Here is a 17538-nt window from a genome sequence, read left to right on the forward strand (position 1 = left end):
AAACTACAACCACTAAAAGATTTCTGATTACAAGACAAGACATTGTGTACTAAATAAACATCTATGGTGGATTCATGAACATTGACATTACTCATTGCAAATGAATAGGCCTGTATGTCCTTGGGTGTTATTTGTGATTTCCCAAAAAATATTTACTACACTTTTGAAATTGAACAACAATTTGTTAGGAGAGTAATGGTGGTGCTGAATTTCTTCCATGTATACATCATCTCTCTCACAGTGGACTGGTGAAGGTCAAAGTCCACTAAATCTGTCCACTACCGCCAATATTACTGACTGGCCCCTGGACATGGATAGACCTTTGATGAAGTCCAGATACAGATGTGTGCATGGGCAATGTGGAACAGGTAATAGGGCAGCAGTCCAGGGGCCCTGAAATATTTGTTGTGTGCACACATCTCACATGTAGACATAAACTGACAGACATTCCAAGCCATATTTGGCCACCAAAATCTCCTTTGCATCAATTCTAGAGTGTGCGTAGATCCTGACTGGTGTACACCTATTGCATGACCTTAGTCCTGACCAATGCTGGGACATAAAGGCATTAAGTGGGTGCTCCTCCTGGGTCAAGTTCAGTCAGAAGAGCCTTTTTAACCACTTCCTCAGTGCCCCAAGGCAGAGGGAGAGAGGTACTTTGAAATAATGGACTGCCTGTTAAATTCACACCTGATTGCCATCACCTTTTTGGAAACCCTCCAATTAGCCCTAAATGATCTCCTATGATACTCCTTGAGGTTCACATTTTTTCTGACAAATATATTAAATGTTGGACAATTTTCTTAATATTTTTCTTAATATATAATTTTTTTTAATTATTCAACAAACATATACATTGCCCATGGTCAGACCTGTCTCTGGACTTAAATATCTACCCAAATCCAGGGACCAGTCAGTGATATTGGTGATAGTGGACAGATTTTATAAGGCTGCTAGATTAATCAGCCTGCCAAAACTTCCCTTAGCCAGAGAGACAGCCCAGATCATTTTTCAACAAGTTGTGTAACACCACTACAGAGCGGCCTGGCAGTGGGCTCAGGTGGCTTTGGTAGCCCAAACTTAAGGTTAGCGATGTGGGGACATAAAGGCATTGAGTGGGGTTGGGTTCAGTCAGAAGAGCCTTCCTGACCATTTCCTCAAGAACAAGAGAGGTGGGATGCAACCACTCAGCCACTGCCTTGAGCATAGCTGTATCCATAGCCAGCTTTTCCACAACCTTTAGAAAATGAACTTTGGGTACATGGACCTGGGATTTCTCCAGTTTCACAAAGAGGTGGTTCTCTAAGAGCAGCTGCAGGACCTGGCGTACATGGATGAGGATGATGAGGATATTGTACACAAAGACGTAGAGACTTAGAGAGTGCCTTCCAGAGGACGTCAGGGATGCTGGAAGATGGCAGGTGCATTCATCAACCTGAATAGCATAACTAAATACTCACAGTGGCCAGTAGGAGTAATGAATGCAGTCATTCCACTCATCCCCTGGTCTGATTCATATCAGGTTGTAGGCGTTGCATTTTTGAGTGAAATTTTGAGCCTATAAGGGGCTTGGTCTGTCGGCATGAATGGGTCCATACAGTTTTAACTCTTTCTACTACTATCATTAACAACACACCTGCACACAGGGCTGTGAGGGTTACTTTTTACATGCTTACATGTTGTGATAGAGATTACTGAGGGCTGAGGGCTGAGGGCATACTGAGGTATGTGGTTTCAATGCAATTTGGCAGGTAATACCACTTCTTTATAATGCAGCTGTAGTGCAGCTTTCTTTTATCCTCATTATGTCTCTTTTTGCATGTATTCTGTTTGGACCCTGTGAGTTGTAATGTGGGATTAGGTTATCCTGTGTTATGTGTGTGTGTGTGTGTTGTTCTCTCACCATATTGCCATGATCCATAATTGTAGATGCACATGATTAGTCACCACAAGATTTAGCTGTTAGTAAACAGCTTGTAGCAACAATTAAGTCACTGTGAATTACAGCTCAGTATTTAGCAGCAATGCAAATGTTGTATCCTGCATTTTTATTAATGATTTTTGAGGAAGTATTACCAATTGCTTTGCATAATATGAGCTGATATTAGATGAGGCAATGGCAGTAGAAGATTTCTCTCTGGAATGATGCATGGGAAGTAAAAGACTCCTGGACTATAAACCAAAATGTTTCACTTTATTCCTTGGAATTTCTCTATTTCGATGAGTCTTGAAACCTTTCAATCAGTGAATGTGCCTCTCTCTGTTGTCAGCATTCTTATGGACATATTTTTTGTCTTCTGTATGCTCTCTCAGGTTCCAGAACAACAGCGAAAGAAACAACCACTTAATGTTTTACTAGGCTCCCTTGTTGGGTGCAATACTGCTCTTCATTTTTTCACTTTTTTGTTTGTTCTCAGTGATTTTATAGACTCTTTGTCAGAATCAGACAGTCATGTTTTTTATTATTTTACGGCACAGTGTTTGCTGTTTACCATGCGAGCCAGTGTCACCTCCTGCCTTTGGCTGAATGTGTTCTACTACTGTCAGATTGTTCCTGCTCAACATCCTTTTCTCATTTTGTTGAAAAGGAAAATCAGACACTTTGTCTATGCTGCTTTAATCCTCGATAAATTCTTCTTTTTGGGGGAGTTCATTGTTCATATTGCATCCTATGTGATAAGTCAACACAGCTCATACACAAGCTGTTATAATTCCACTGATAAAATAGACAATGTAATTGACAATGCATTAAGGACGGACATATGGTTAAGACTAGTTTTTTTCTTGCTCAGTCTTTGTGTGATGTTGGCATCAGGCTGCGCAACTATTTCATACCTGCAGAAACACATTAAAAGCATGCAGACGAGCTGTAGATCTTCTCCATATCTTCGGTCACAGATGAGGGTGACAATCACAGGCATGGTACAGACTCTCCTTTACTTGCTCTGCTCAGTCTGGCTAGTACTTGATGATTTTGCTTACTATGTCACTAATGCAGATTTTGACAAAAAAGCTTACATCATTTGCACTGTTTTATCATTGTACTCTTTTGGGACAAACATTAATTTGGGTGTTGGCCAGACAGTTTTCCGGGAGCAGGTAATTCTCATTTGGCAAAAGCTGAAGTTGTATATGGATTCCTGGATTAAATTAACATAATTACATACACTTTCATACAACATTTTTTCAGATTTTTTTTTATGTTTCAGTGTTGTCTGCATTTATATTTTCTCTCTAATTTTTATATTAAAATATATATTTTACTTAGACAACTTTTTTTTGATGCTTCCTAAAATGATTTTGATAATGATCTATTGATATATTTTGATGTACATCCTGTTTTTTTCTACAGCTGGTTTTTGTGCATTTATTCCTACTGTGTGAAAGGAAAAGGTAACAATGTACCTTAGTTTAGCATAGATTTGTTTAGTTGCCAATAAAAGCAAAACATTCCAGTCTGTTTGCCAAGGATAACACAATAAAATTTGATACGTATTTCAAGTATTTGATATATATATATATATATATATATATATATATATATATATATATATATATATATATATATAATGGATATTACATTAACACAGGTAGCATCCAGTCCATTATACATATGTTCATAAAAAGTGACATATTTGAAAAACAGATTTTTCAATGCTTGTGCACAAAAATTAGTGTATCCAGAGTGCCCGCCAACCCATAAAGTGTGAAATAAGACTGTTTAAGCCATTATATTTTGACTTACTTGTGTGCTAAGAGTCATTGTCTTGCTGCATTACCTACTTATGGTTAAGTTTTAGTTTATAGAGACATATCAGGACTGGGCAGCACACAGACAGAACAACATAGCCAGGGCATTCCAATGTATGGAAAAGAGAGAGGATAAAGTGAAACTGAGAGGGAAAAACAGTGGGGTTATGAGGGTTGTGGCAGAGGCAACTTCACTCTGTGGGAAAACTGGTCCAGTAGCGAGGCAGGCAGTGGCACCCAGTCCCAGTAAAAGTATTTAAAACAAACTACAAATGTATTAATAATAAACATATACTTAAAGTAGTACAAGACAGAGGTAAAACAGAATGGGGTAATATGTAAACCATCTACAACATAAATAAAAACATAGCCTGTAATGGATGGTTAACCAAAAGCTTAAATAAAGGGTTTTTAATCTAAATTTAAACATTGAAAGTGTGTCTGTATCCTGAACAGTAACAGAAAGGTAATTCCGTAGTTGGGGAGCTTTATGAGGATAAGGCCTCTCCTCCTACATAGTTTTTCTTTTTTAAGGGACTTAAAGTAAGCAATCATCTTGTTAGTAAGATACTGCCAAGATACTGCAGGGCCAAACCACTGAGAGTTTTTTTACATCAGGAGAAACATTTTTATAGTCAGTGTCTAATTTAACAGGTAGCCAGTGAAGGGATGAGAGGTCAATCAAATAGAATCTAAATCAAAAGAGAGCAGATTCTTTCATTCCTACCAGATTTTCCAGCCCATCGAGTTATATTCTCTAATAGAATTTGTCATTTTCATATATAGTTCTGCACTCATTAAATGTGTATTGAGGAATGTATGCACCACATATCCACAATATCCCAATGTATCTGTCAATAATTTAATTTAATTTAATTTAAAAGTAGTAGAAACCCTCCATATAGTGCAAGGTGGTAAATATCATGCAGCTGATGAATCTTGTAACCTTTTCTCATCCCTAAAATAACACATCTGCTCTATATTGTGTTCTGTGTGCTCTTTGTGCTCGTTGAGCTTTCATATATCTGAAAAGACTTTGATAGCCAAGCTATTAATTTAGCTAAGTACCTTAGATCAGCATACTTTCTGATATAGTTCTGCATTTATTAAATGTGTAATGAGCAATTTATATGTCACAACTCTACTATAATACCCCTTTGTATCTGTCAATAAAATATAATTGAATTAAATTGAATTTAATAGTAGTAGCAGTAGTGGTAAAAGAAACTCATAATAGTAACAGCATTTGAAATTGTTATTACTTTAGTATTTAAGTGATGATTTAATAGAAAAAATATACTTAAATAGGAACATGGATACCCAGCTCTGTATGCTTCTCCACTTTGTCAATTATGAATAAAAATCAATATATGTAAACATTTGTCATGCACTTAATCAAATCTGTTGTTTGATTTTTCAGTCTCTGAATTATTATGTGATTTGTCTTGTGTTCTCCTAATATGAAAATTAGTTTTAATATGCTAGTTCCATCTTCCTCATTTATTTTAAATGGTTCTATTCTCATCTTAGTCTCTCATATGTGCCAGGTTGAAATTTTCCTAATTACATTGTTCACATTTTCTGGCCATTATTTTCATTTTCCACTCATTTAAAATCCTGTATATGTTTTTATATGATTTGGTGACCAAATCCTCATTCCTAAGCATATAATTACAAGGGTCTTAATAATTTATGTTAAAATACAGTCAGTGTTTGTCAGGTGTTCACAGTCACTGCTCAATATTTAGCCAAAATGCCAATGCTGCACGTTGCCTATATATTTCTGTCCATCGTACATGTTGTTATTAATCAATTTTGTGGAACGGGGAGTATCACCAACTGCTTTGCATAAGATGAGATGATATTAGAGGAGGTGATGGCAGAAAAAGGTTTCTCTTTGGAATGACGTGTAGGAAGTAAAAGACTCCTGGACTATGTGATGCTAAGAGAGAGCGAGAGAGAGAGAGAGAGAGAGAAAACAAAATGTTTCACTTCATCCCTTGGAATTTCTCAATCTCGATGAGTCGTGAAGCTTTTCAATCAGTGAATGTGCCTCTCTCTGTTGTCAGCATTCTTATGGACATATTTTTTGTCTTCTGTATGCTCTCTCAGGTCCCAGAGCAACAGCGATTGAAACAACCACTTAATGTTTTACTAGGCTCCCTTGTTGGGTGCAATACTGCTCTTCATTTTTTCACTTTTTTGTTTGTTCTCAGTGATTTTATAGACTCTTTGTCAGAATCAGACAGTCATGTTTTTTATTATTTTACGGCACAGTGTTTGCTGTTTACCATGCGAGCCAGTGTCACCTCCTGCCTTTGGCTGAATGTGTTCTACTACTGTCAGATTGTTCCTGCTCAACATCCTTTTCTCATTTTGTTGAAAAGGAAAATCAGACACTTTGTCTATGCTGCTTTAATCCTCGATAAATTCTTCTTTTTGGGGGAGTTCATTGTTAATGTTGCATATGATAGGTATGTGATGAGTCAACGCAGCTCATACACAGACCGTTGTAATGTCACAAATATAAATGTAATATGTTATGCATTAAGGACGGACATATGGTTAAGACTAGCTTATTTCTTGCTCAGTCTTTGTGTGATGTTGGCATCAAGCTGTGCAACTATTTCATACCTGCAAAGACACATGAAGAGCATGGAGACGAGCTGTAGATCCCCTCCACACCTTCAGTCACAGATAAGGGTGACTATCACAGGCATTGTGCAGACTCTCCTTTACTTCCTCTGCTTAGTCTGGCTAATGCTTGATCATTTGGCTTACAATGTCACTAATGCGGATTTTGACTCAAGAGCTTACATCATTTGCACTGTTTTATCATTGTACTCTTTTGGGACAGAAATTAATTTGGGTTTTGGTCAGGCAGTATTCAGACAGCAGGTCATTCTCATTTGGCAAAAACTTCTGTTCTTTAAGTTTTCAATGCCTTCAGCTTTATGAACTTTTTTTTTTCACAATCTTTCCACAGAATTCACAGAATGAGTGAAACACTGGCTTAAAGTTTTTGTCACATCTAAATACATGTATTTAATATTATCAATATTTTGATTTACTTTTGAACTATTCTTTAGGTCCATGTTACCATCAGTACCAACTACATTTGTAATATACTTGAGCTGATTTAATGGGAGTTCACAGTTCACAGGTATCCACGCTTAAATCCTACACAAAATAATTAGTGATATATTGATATGATATGAGGTGCAATGATCTCATTCTAACATTTTGAAGTCAGGTTATGTGGATTAAAGTTGATCAGTTTATCCAAATAATGGCCCCTGGAATTCTTGCTTTGTCTTTGTGTGGTATTCTCTCACTGTGCTTCTGCTCCATCAATTTGATTACTTCTAATGCTAGCAAGGATGACTACAGCAATGTCGGTTTGCTGCTTACATAATATATTTAACTTTCATACATCACAAGACAACATATATACAGCAAGAAAACTTCAGTGGCACATTACTGCTTAATGTTTGTCTTTTAAATGGTAGCACCTGATAAACCAACTGGAAGAAGATTTTTAAACATTGTCATTTTATCTTGTTTTATGGACTGTAGATGTATTTTCTACCAGTTCATTTTAACTTTTAATTTATCACCGAATGTGTTTAACAGACTTTATGAGTTTAGTGACTGATACTTTATATGGACAAAACTATTGGGATATCTGCTCATTCATAGTTTCTTCCAATATTGAAGGCATTAAAAAAGAGTTTATGCAGCTTTGTTGGAATAACTGTCTCTACTGTCTAGGGCATGCTTTATATTAGATTTCGAAGCACTGCTGTGAGAATGTGATTGCATTCAGTGACAGGACAGTTGGTGGGGTCAGAATGTTGGATGATCACCACCCCTCCTCATCCCCAACTCTCCAGCTCATCCCAAAAATAATGTTTGAAGCTTCATAATTTCAGAGAACACAGTTGTTCACAGTGCAGTGATTCACAGTGCAGTATTGCGCAGCAATTTTGATTTTCTGTATATCTAATGATTTCTACTAATCAATTTTGAGGAAAGGGGAGTATCACCAACTACTTTGCATCGTATCATCTGATATAAGATGAGGTGATGACAGAGAGACATTTCTTTCCTGAACGACATGTGGGAAGTAAAAGACTCCTGAACATTGATGATATGTGATGCTGAGAAAGAGAGAAAAAACAAAATGTTTGACTTCATTCCTTGGCATTTCTCTATCTCAATGAGTCGTGAAGCTTTTCAATCAGTGAATGTGCCTCTCTCTGTTGTCAGCATTCTTATGGACATCTTTTTTGTCTTATGTATGCGCTCTCCAGTGTCAGAACAACAACGAATGAAACAACCACTTAATGTTTTACTAGGCTCCCTTGTTGGGTGCAATACTGCTCTTCATTTCTTCACTTTTTTGTTTGTTCTCAGTGATTTTACAGACTCTTTGTTGAAATCAGACAGCCATGGTCATTTTCTTACAACACAGTGTTTGCTGTTAATCATGAGAGCCAGTGTCACCTCCTGCCTGTGGCTGAATGTGTTCTACTACTGTCAGATCGTTCCTGCTCAACATCCTTTTCTCGTCTTGTTGAAAAGGAAAATCAGACACTTTGTCTATGCTGCTTTAATTCTCGATAGATTCCTATTTTTGGAGGGATTCCTTTTACATGTTGCATCCTGTGTGGTAAGTCCATGCACAGACCATTATAATTCCACTAATATAAATGTGGCACGTGATGCATTAAGGACGGACATATGGTTAAGACTAGCATATTTCTTGCTCAGTCTTTGTGTGATGTTGGCATCAAGCTGTGCGACTATTTCATACCTGAAGAGACACATGAAAAGCATGGAGACGAGCTGTAGATCTTCTCCAAACGTTCGGTCACAGATGAGGGTGACTATCACAGGCATTGTACAGACTCTCATTTACTTGCTCTGCTCAGTCTGGCTAATGCTTGATGATTTTGCTTATTATGTCACTAATGCAGATTTTGACAAAAAAGCTTACATCATTTGCACTGTTTTATCATTGTACTCTTTTGGGACAAACATTAATTTGGGTGTTGGCCAGACAGTTTTCCGAGAGCAGGTAATTCTCATTTGGCAAAAACGTTTTTTGATTTTTTGATTGTTCCACAGAAAAGAACAAAATGATTGAAACAATCTCTAAAATCAACATTATGTAGCATTTGATAATATTGTGATGCTCTACTGACTTATACTAGTGATAATAGCCTTTCTATCATACACACTATGGGCTTGACACACTGTTTTCTCTACTATGTAACATTAGGGAAGTTGACAGGGCAACATTTGTGAGAATGCATTAAATATTAGTGTAAAATCCTAAAATATTAGTCTACTCCATCAGTCCACATGCTTCTTTCACTTTAAATGCCAGTTTTTGGGTTGGCAATAATTACATCGTAGGAAGAGCCCAGGAAAAATAAATGCCCATTCTCACATAATGCTGCCCCAAAGCTTTACTGGTATCACTTGTTGAATGCAATATTGCTGATGCTGTTTTTTTCCTTTGTGATTTGAGTATGTTCAGGCAACTGTGTGGTTTTCCATGTTCTCTTTTTGTAAAATAAATGGCACTACTCATGATTGAGTTGATTCTTTGCATAATGAGGTTACTGTATAATAAGGTCATCTTTTTAATTCCAATTTTTACTACATGTGTAGATACTACATGTGTAGAAATGTAGTCTTGGGGTCTTACAAATACATTTCTCTGTTGTTCAGTGTATTAAAATGTTAATACAAGTCTATAAAAGTATATCTTGCCTAATTAAAAACAAAAAAGGCTTTACAAGATCTTCTAGTGTTTTATTACTACAAGAACAAGAACTCAAAGTTTTCTTTCCCTTGAAACAACAATTTGCCAAAACTGTGTGTGTGTGTGTGTGTGTGTGTGTATATATATATATATATATATATATATATATATATATATATATATCATGATTTTTTTGCTGGCAGTATTTTACACAATGTGTCCTTTCCACAGGGATCCAGTGGACATCGAAGCTCAGATTATTTGCAAAGCTCTCAGGAACATGTGATTAGACCCCTGTAAAACATTTTGCCATTTCCTGATTAATATCATTAATAATAATTAATAACAGTCTTAAGACATACATATCAAATATTATCGTATTATTATATTATCATGAATCAACATTCACTTCTCAGCAGATTTTATGCATCATGCTTTGTTTTTTGCTGAACATATGGGCAGGGTAATTGCATATCCCATTAAACAATTTTGAGTTGTTCCCTCAGTAAATGCCTGTAATGGACATCAAAGTTGAATTTAAAGCAAAAAAGAAGAACCCGCATTCACATTACAGCATCTTCAGAAAACAAGAGGGTTGTGTAAATAGACAATTCTTTCATAGCATTCATGTAAACATTATAATATTTAATAAAAAACAGCATTTAACACTGAGTTGCAATTCACTGCCCCCCCTCCTTTATCAAGTGATATTTATGTAGAGCTGTCAGACACAATTTGCAATCACTACATCATTAACTGCTACATTCCTGCACCTTCACCCATATGATTCATATCAGGTCATTTAATTTCTTATTATTGTCATGATATTTTGTGTCTTGTAAATAAAAATACGAATGGCAGTTGGTTCAGTTCCATGTCATTTTTCATGACCTATTATATAGTAAGAACAATTATTTTTATGCATCCACAGCACCTAAACCCACCTTTAACTTATACTCAGGCAATACTCAAACCCAATAGTCCCTTTACAGGCAGCTTGACAGAAAGACACAATGATTATGTTATGGTCAAATAAATAGCATTCTGTGTTTTGAATATTTTATATATTCAGTGAGCGCCATTAACAAGTTCTTACATGTCAGCTGAGCTCTGGGGTGGATGGTATCTCATATGCTTGGGAATTGCCAGTCACATTCTTTTAATGGATAATCACACACACATTAGCATGGCAGCTTTAATGAAATGCTGTGCTTCATTTTCAACATATTGCTCTGTAAGCCTCCCACATCATCCCATTCTGAGGCAGCTGAAATGGTTCCTTCATCATCCTGTAGCAATAATTTGTTTTACCGAGATGTATGCAAACCCATCAGGTGAGCTCTGGGAACATTCAGATCATTTGCAACTGCAGGTGGCTCAGCTTCTGACACAAGAAAGTCAATCACTGTAGAGAGATGGCATACACAAAAATTACATACAAGGCGCACAGGTTACCAGAAGAAATTGGATAATGTGAATTAAATTTAAATGAGTACATCCACAATTAATGTCCCCTGTACATCAATCAAGAATAATTATTTTCACATGAATAAAATAATTTAACATCAGGATGTCCCTCTTACCTGAATTCCATTTCCCTGCAAGTTCTTTCCCTTTAAACGCCCCTTCCTTCCCCTTCAGTTTTTGTGGATGTTAACTTGTGGTTGTTGTGCTCACCATGCTCAGGTAAACCTGTGGACTTTCAAGACTTTTTTGTATCTCCTGCTTTTAGAATCTTGTTGACTTTTGTGCTTTGTAGTTTTGAACTTCTGGTTGAACTTTTTGGGTCTTTGTCTCCTTTTTGACCTATATGGACGTCTTATTACAAGTCTTTTCATTTTCTTTTGGACATTATGGAGTTTTGTCTTTTGTTCCTGCCTTCTGTTTGTTAAATAAAACCTGCCTAATGGATCCTCTTCCTGTGTCTGAGCCCCCTAATTACAAAAGGGCTACAACAGATTAAATTAGATTGATTAGATTAAATCATTTCAAGTGCTTGACATTAATTTAAGGATTCATTAAACTATTTTACTGTAAAATAATATTTAGTAGGTTATCATGGAAAAGACATCTAGCAGTGTGATCCATTTTCCTTTTGTGTGCTTCATGCAGAGTGACCTGCAGTTTGACTCCTATAGAATTATCAGTAGTATTATAGCATATTACTTTATTATAATTAGTAATAGTGGTTAGTTAGTAGTATTCTTATGTTGGTCTAATAAATAAACATCATCATTATTATACAAATTATATAGTTATCTAATTATTACACATTGTTTTTAATGCTTCTTTGTATTTTTTTGCAATCTTTGTTTAGAAGGTTTAATTTCTGAGTCTCTTTAATAATCTTTCTTTCAGAGGCTATATAGTGCTCAGGAAAACCAGAGATCTATCAAGGAAGGGGCTCCTAATCTACATAAATATGTTTATTGAAAAAAATATTTATTTATCAGTTCCTGAGTAAACTTTTGTTGTGTTTTCTTGCAGAGAGATGTTCCTCCATGGGATCCCCTTACTATATTTCCAGTAATCAGGAAATTGTGGATTTGCCTGATGTTTCTGAATTTGTCTTTTCTGAATTTACTGTTTGTGGATTTGCCTGATGTTTCTGAATATACTGTTTCTGAATTTGCTTGTTCCTTGTGTTTGTTTCTTAATTTGTGATTATTTCTGTTTTTCTATTTCTATTTTTTCTGTTGTTTCTCTGATTTTGGCACATTTTAATGAACCTATGTGTTTCTGACTTTGTTGGCATGTTTATAAATGCAATTCCTAAAATTGTTAGGTTTTTGAAAGGCTGTTGCATTTTTGGTTTGTTAATGTGCTTTGCAATTAGGAGCTTTAATAAAATGTAATATTGCACAGTTGTGTGCATTCTTTATGAGAACATATTTGTTAGATGTTTCTTAAAATGCTTAAAATTCTTAAAATCTTCCAACCCCCAAACCACCTTTAGCCTCCAGACCTGCCCCAATTTCCGAACCTGCCCCTGCCTTAGATACCTGATGTGCCCAAGTCCCTAAACAAGCTACAGTATTTGAACCCACCTCTGATTCAAAGTGGGTCACAGGTGTGATAAGTGATTGTTTCTACCTGCTGGTGTATACCTTGTGTTTTACAACTGGCTAACCAGGCAATGCAAATGAAGGATTAGCTTTCAAGCCAGCATTGAAGCAAGATAATCACTCATCTGCAGATGTCTCTTTGCATATCAATGCTATTTTGGTTATTTGCTTGTATTATTGTTTTTGTAGACATTGTATAGGAAAACATCCCAAGGAAAGTAATCAAGGCTTTGCTCTGAATACAAACTCCCTCTAAGATAAAAACACAATTTAGACAATAGATGTTGTAAACATGATGCAAGTGCTGTACATTGGTTGGCAGTTTTTTTGGCCCATATTGTTTACACATAGATTTTTTACAGCTTTGAGATTTGAACTGGTTTGGGAAGTATGTGGGTCTATTGTATGCTTTAGTTTATAAATTTTACTTTCACTCCAGTGTTTTGAATGATCTTGAATATAAATGGGGGGGTTGTTGTGCTTCCTTCTGCTACATAATCTGTCATACTTTCTAAAATGTCAGTATGCTCAACAAAGAATATTCTTTCTACATTATTATAGCACCTTACAAAAGTATTCAACACCCTTTATCAGATTATGTAGATTACAAAGGAGTATTTGCAGGCAGTATGCTCTTAAAGTAAAAAAAAGAGATTAAAAATGCCTTATTTGTTGGTAGATACTATATTTAACAACATGACATGCATGAAATGCCTTCGGGCTAGCACATTGTGGAACCACTTTTTGTTGCAATATCAGTTTGCCTGTGCAGGTAAGTTTCTATTAGCATTGCACACAGGTTGGGAGTGGTTTTGGCCTTATTATCGCTTTTGCTGTTCAGATGATTTCTTCAGGTTTGTTGGACAAAATGGATGAACATTGTGCTGTAGATCCTCGATTGCATTGAGACCTGGAGTACAATAGACCTACTATTCCCATATTAATATCCATTCAATAGAAAGCAGCACAGGAGTGGTTGAACAACAAAAAGAGGCCTGAGATCAGTATTCAGCTGAAAGACACATTTTCTAGTTTTTTAGTAAATAAAGTCGGTTTACTTACAGTATCATCAATTTTGAATCGATCCTGTCTTCAATTCTGTCTAAAAGCTCAATATTTGTCTCAGTGTCTCAGTGTCTCAATGTCTCAGTCTATGTCATTCAGTCCGTTCAGCAAGTGACCTTCCGCTAAACCAGACCTTTCCATGAGAAAGATGGTAACATCCAACTTTTCAAATGGTGGTTGATCTTGTGCCTTATAACTGTCCTAGTGTCCACAGTGGTAGTGGTTGGTGTGGCGCAACCGATAACACCACCACCTACCATTGTGTTACAACAACACCATGTGGGAGACCAGGGTTCGATTCCTGATCTGGGTGACTGTGCTGCGCTACACCAATAAGAGTCCTTGGGCAAGACTCCTAACACTACATTGTTGTACATGTTGGGTGTGCAGGAGTATGAGTGAGTAGAAACACCAGCATTGTCAAACCAGATGCTGTTCACACAAACCGTTACACAAACTCTGCCTCCCCTTGACTTCACAGATTTCATTGTCTTATTGTCTATGCTGTATATAAGATATCTGCCGGTTGGATGGTGTGGTTCATCACCGCTGGGCTTGCCCAAAACTTGGTGAAGCGGAGGAGGCTGCAGTCTTGAATGTCTCTCCTGACCTGATTGTCAAGCTTTTTGTCTAGAGAAAAATGGCTTCAGAAAAAATTAACTATATGTTGGTATGTCATAAATTTCTGTCTTTTTAGAGTGTCCTGCAGGAACCTCTGAAGGAATATTCAGAATTTATTTGACAGTGGTTCAGCTGGACGCCTTCATGATTACTGAAAACCTGTCCACCAATCATATTAGTAGTTGGAGTCCTGTTGGAGTTTTTTGTAATTTGTTCTAACAGAGCGATTTGCATAGCAAATGGAGATAAAACAGCAATGTGTGCAGTACAGTAAACTGTAAAAGTGAAAAACTTTTTAATGGTATTAGCTGCAAATGCCACATTGAAGTATAAAAAAAGAAAGTGTGGGTGAGTTAGCTAGAAACAGAATGGATGTGCAATGAAGGTGAAACTGACCAACGATGTTGCTCAAAATATTAGAATTCACAGCCATTGCTCAGCAGTACAATAGACTGCAACCCATCCATGGCAGTGAATACACAGACACACACACAAGTGAATTGGGGGTGAAAACACACACCCATTGGTGGACATCCACCTCTTTAGGATAGGTGATGTGCTCAAGAGTACCTTATCCTTGAATGTTGAGGGAAGTGAAAGTCCCCCAAGTCCCCTTCACTAACCTTTCTGCCATGACTCCCCTAAGATTGATGATAATAATTAGTACTTAATTATTTGTTTATTTTCCAGAGTGGTCCTTGAGTTGTGCAACCATGCTCTGATGGTGAGTACCACTGTTTGGGCATAAACCAATCCATGCTGAGGAGCTGGTAGTGAATCAGTCAGTTTGTTTTAAAGGGTGGGACTTTCTTGTACAGAGGACATATGCTCATCATCATTTGCAGTTCAGGACAAGTCCAAAATGGATCCTGAAATGAGCAGTGAAGCTTTTGTTTCAGTGAACGTGCCGACCTCTGTTTCCAGCATTCTCCTGAACATCTTTTTTGTTTTTTGCATGATCTTTCCACAGCAAGGAACTGAAAAACCAAAGCAACCTCTTAAAGCTTTACTAGGATCACTTGTGGGATGCAACATTTCTGCTCATGCCTGCATTCTTGTGATGGTTTTTAATAACTATTTTAACTTGTTTATTTTATGGTGGTATATGTCTTCCATTGCGATTTATATCATGATGATTAGCATCAATTTTTCTCACTGGTTGAACATCTTCTACTGCTTCCAGATTATTCCAGTGCAACGTCCGTTCTTCATCTGGTTTAAGAGGAACATCAGGGTCTTCATATACTGCGCTGTGCTCATAAATATAGCTGTCTGTCTTTTGGGAATGAGTGTGAACGTTTTAGTAATGACAGTTTCTAGTAATAATGTGACAGATTTGACAGCGATCTTTGTTTCAGACCGCGTAATGTTTTGGACAACATTAGGCCTTTATTTCCTCAGCTTTTGTGTGATGTTAGCATCAAGCTGTGTGACAGTGGTCTTTCTGTGGAGACACATGAAAAACATGGAGAAGAGCAGTGACTCCTTTTTCTCTCCTTGTCGCCAGAGACAAATAAGGGTGACCATTATAAGCATCATTGTACAGGCTCTCCTTCATTTGACCTGCTCAGCCTTGGTCATTATAGATGAAATCATAATTGTTGTATCCATTATTAACTTTGACATGGACTTTAAAATCCTTTGCACAGTCATCTCTTTGTACTCTTTTGGGACAACTATTAATCTGGGTATGAGTCAGTCAGTATTTAGACAGCGAACAGCTTATGTTTGGCTAAAATGTTTCAGACCTTGCAGATTTTTTTCTGCATCAACAACAGCCCAAACCTTTTTATCTAATGTATATAATAAATAAATAATAAATTGTCTAGCTTAGAGTAGTGTTTTTTTGTAAATGTATATTGCATATTGTGGATATTGTGTATATATATATATTGCCAAATTAGACAGATAGTAGTCAATAGTCACCTTTGTACAGTTCTACAGTTACCAGATCAAGCCAACTTGACACCCCCCATAATCAATTAATCATTTCAAGTAAGCATGTAGCTGTTCACAAATGTCATTTTGTTGATATAACCATTGAGAATGGTTGTAGTGTTCATTAGCTTTAACTGCTCCTGCACATAATGCATCAACATAATGCATGCAATATCTGCATCAACAACAGAACAAACCATTTTATCTAATATATTGTCTAGTTAAGATTAGTGTTCATTGTAAACTTATGCTGATTGCAATAAATACAATATATACTTTAACCATTAACTGCTACTGCCTGTCTACCTCTATCAGTTATAGGCACAGGTTACAAATTATACATTTATGTCATATATAACTATTCTTGACTCTTCTTGGCTGTAAAATCTAATCATTTTTTTTTTATAGAAAATATTATTTGTTTATTTTTCATATTTAATATATTATATTTTTTCTGGAATATACTGGTTTTCATTTTGTTTATATGTTAGTATTTGTAGATAACAATAGTTTTCTCAACTCTAAACAATTGTTTTTATTATATTTATGATTTTCATATAAATCGCGTTTTTAACATAATAAGTAATTATTGTTCATTTCTTGTCACAAAGCCTTCATAATACAGTGCTGTTTTATCATTTACAAAATAAGACTGCAATTGAAGTTAAAATGTTAAAATGATATTAAAATGTTAAAATGATAAAATGTTAAATGAAAAGTCTTTTCACTGATAAATGGTAAACATGAAGATCATGCATAGTGATTTAGTCTATTTAATACAAAACCATTACTCCTGGAAAACCACTTTTGAAAACAACCATCCTTCATGGTATAACTAGTAGCATAATTCAGTTACTGTTTAAAATAGTGTATTATTTGTGTTTTTGTAAAATTTTGAAGTGAAAAAAATAAAGACGTTTGGGGAAGCCAAGAGATATGAGATCTCAAAAAGATCAAGTTATCATGGACTTAATTAGTTTGTTAGCTCAATAGATGTTAGTTCATTGTTGGTATTGGCCAGGTGATGATTTCAAAATAAATACTATGACTCCTCAAATCTAATCAAAACAATCAGCAGCCATGGAGCCCTCAAGCAAATGCTTAACACTCTTAAATGATTTGCAAGAAAAGACTATAAGAAGAAAGCAAAATAATTTAGGTATCCATTGTAATGCAATTGTAATTGCATTGCAATTGTATCCATTGTAATGCAATTAAGAAATGGGTTGAGGAAGTGCGGAAGTCAAGTTGAGGTCTAGAAAACCAAGAAAATGTTTGTAGAGAAATGTTTGTAGGATTGCTAGGAAGGTAAAGCATATCCTCCAT

At 36.0% G+C, this 17538-nt stretch overlaps 3 protein-coding genes across 3 annotated transcripts; all 3 read left to right on the forward strand.

The window, feature by feature from the left end:
* The first annotated feature begins 2184 nt into the window (after nucleotides 1-2184).
* Nucleotides 2185-3159, forward strand: LOC140561267 (uncharacterized). The gene has a single exon (XM_072686360.1). It carries the CDS (start codon nucleotides 2185-2187, stop codon nucleotides 3157-3159), a length of 975 nt encoding a protein of 324 aa, XP_072542461.1.
* A 2574-nt stretch (nucleotides 3160-5733) lies between these two features.
* On the forward strand, nucleotides 5734-6708 carry LOC140561268 (uncharacterized). Its single transcript, XM_072686361.1, has one exon. It carries the CDS (start codon nucleotides 5734-5736, stop codon nucleotides 6706-6708), a length of 975 nt encoding a protein of 324 aa, XP_072542462.1.
* Nucleotides 6709-7933: 1225 nt separating this feature from the next.
* On the forward strand, nucleotides 7934-8869 carry LOC140561271 (uncharacterized). Its single transcript, XM_072686365.1, has one exon. The coding sequence runs from the start codon at nucleotides 7934-7936 to the stop codon at nucleotides 8867-8869; it is 936 nt and encodes a 311-aa protein (XP_072542466.1).
* Nucleotides 8870-17538: the final 8669 nt, after the last annotated feature.

Source organism: Salminus brasiliensis, chromosome 8 (genome assembly GCF_030463535.1).
Source record: "Salminus brasiliensis chromosome 8, fSalBra1.hap2, whole genome shotgun sequence".
NCBI lineage: Eukaryota > Metazoa > Chordata > Actinopteri > Characiformes > Bryconidae > Salminus > Salminus brasiliensis.

What these genes read in the sequence shown, in the direction of transcription:
- LOC140561267 (XM_072686360.1), top strand. Translation starts at nt 2,185, where the DNA reads ATGTTTCACTTTATTCCTTGGAATTTCTCTATTTCGATGAGTCTTGAA.
- LOC140561268 (XM_072686361.1), top strand. Translation starts at nt 5,734, where the DNA reads ATGTTTCACTTCATCCCTTGGAATTTCTCAATCTCGATGAGTCGTGAA.
- LOC140561271 (XM_072686365.1), top strand. Translation starts at nt 7,934, where the DNA reads ATGTTTGACTTCATTCCTTGGCATTTCTCTATCTCAATGAGTCGTGAA.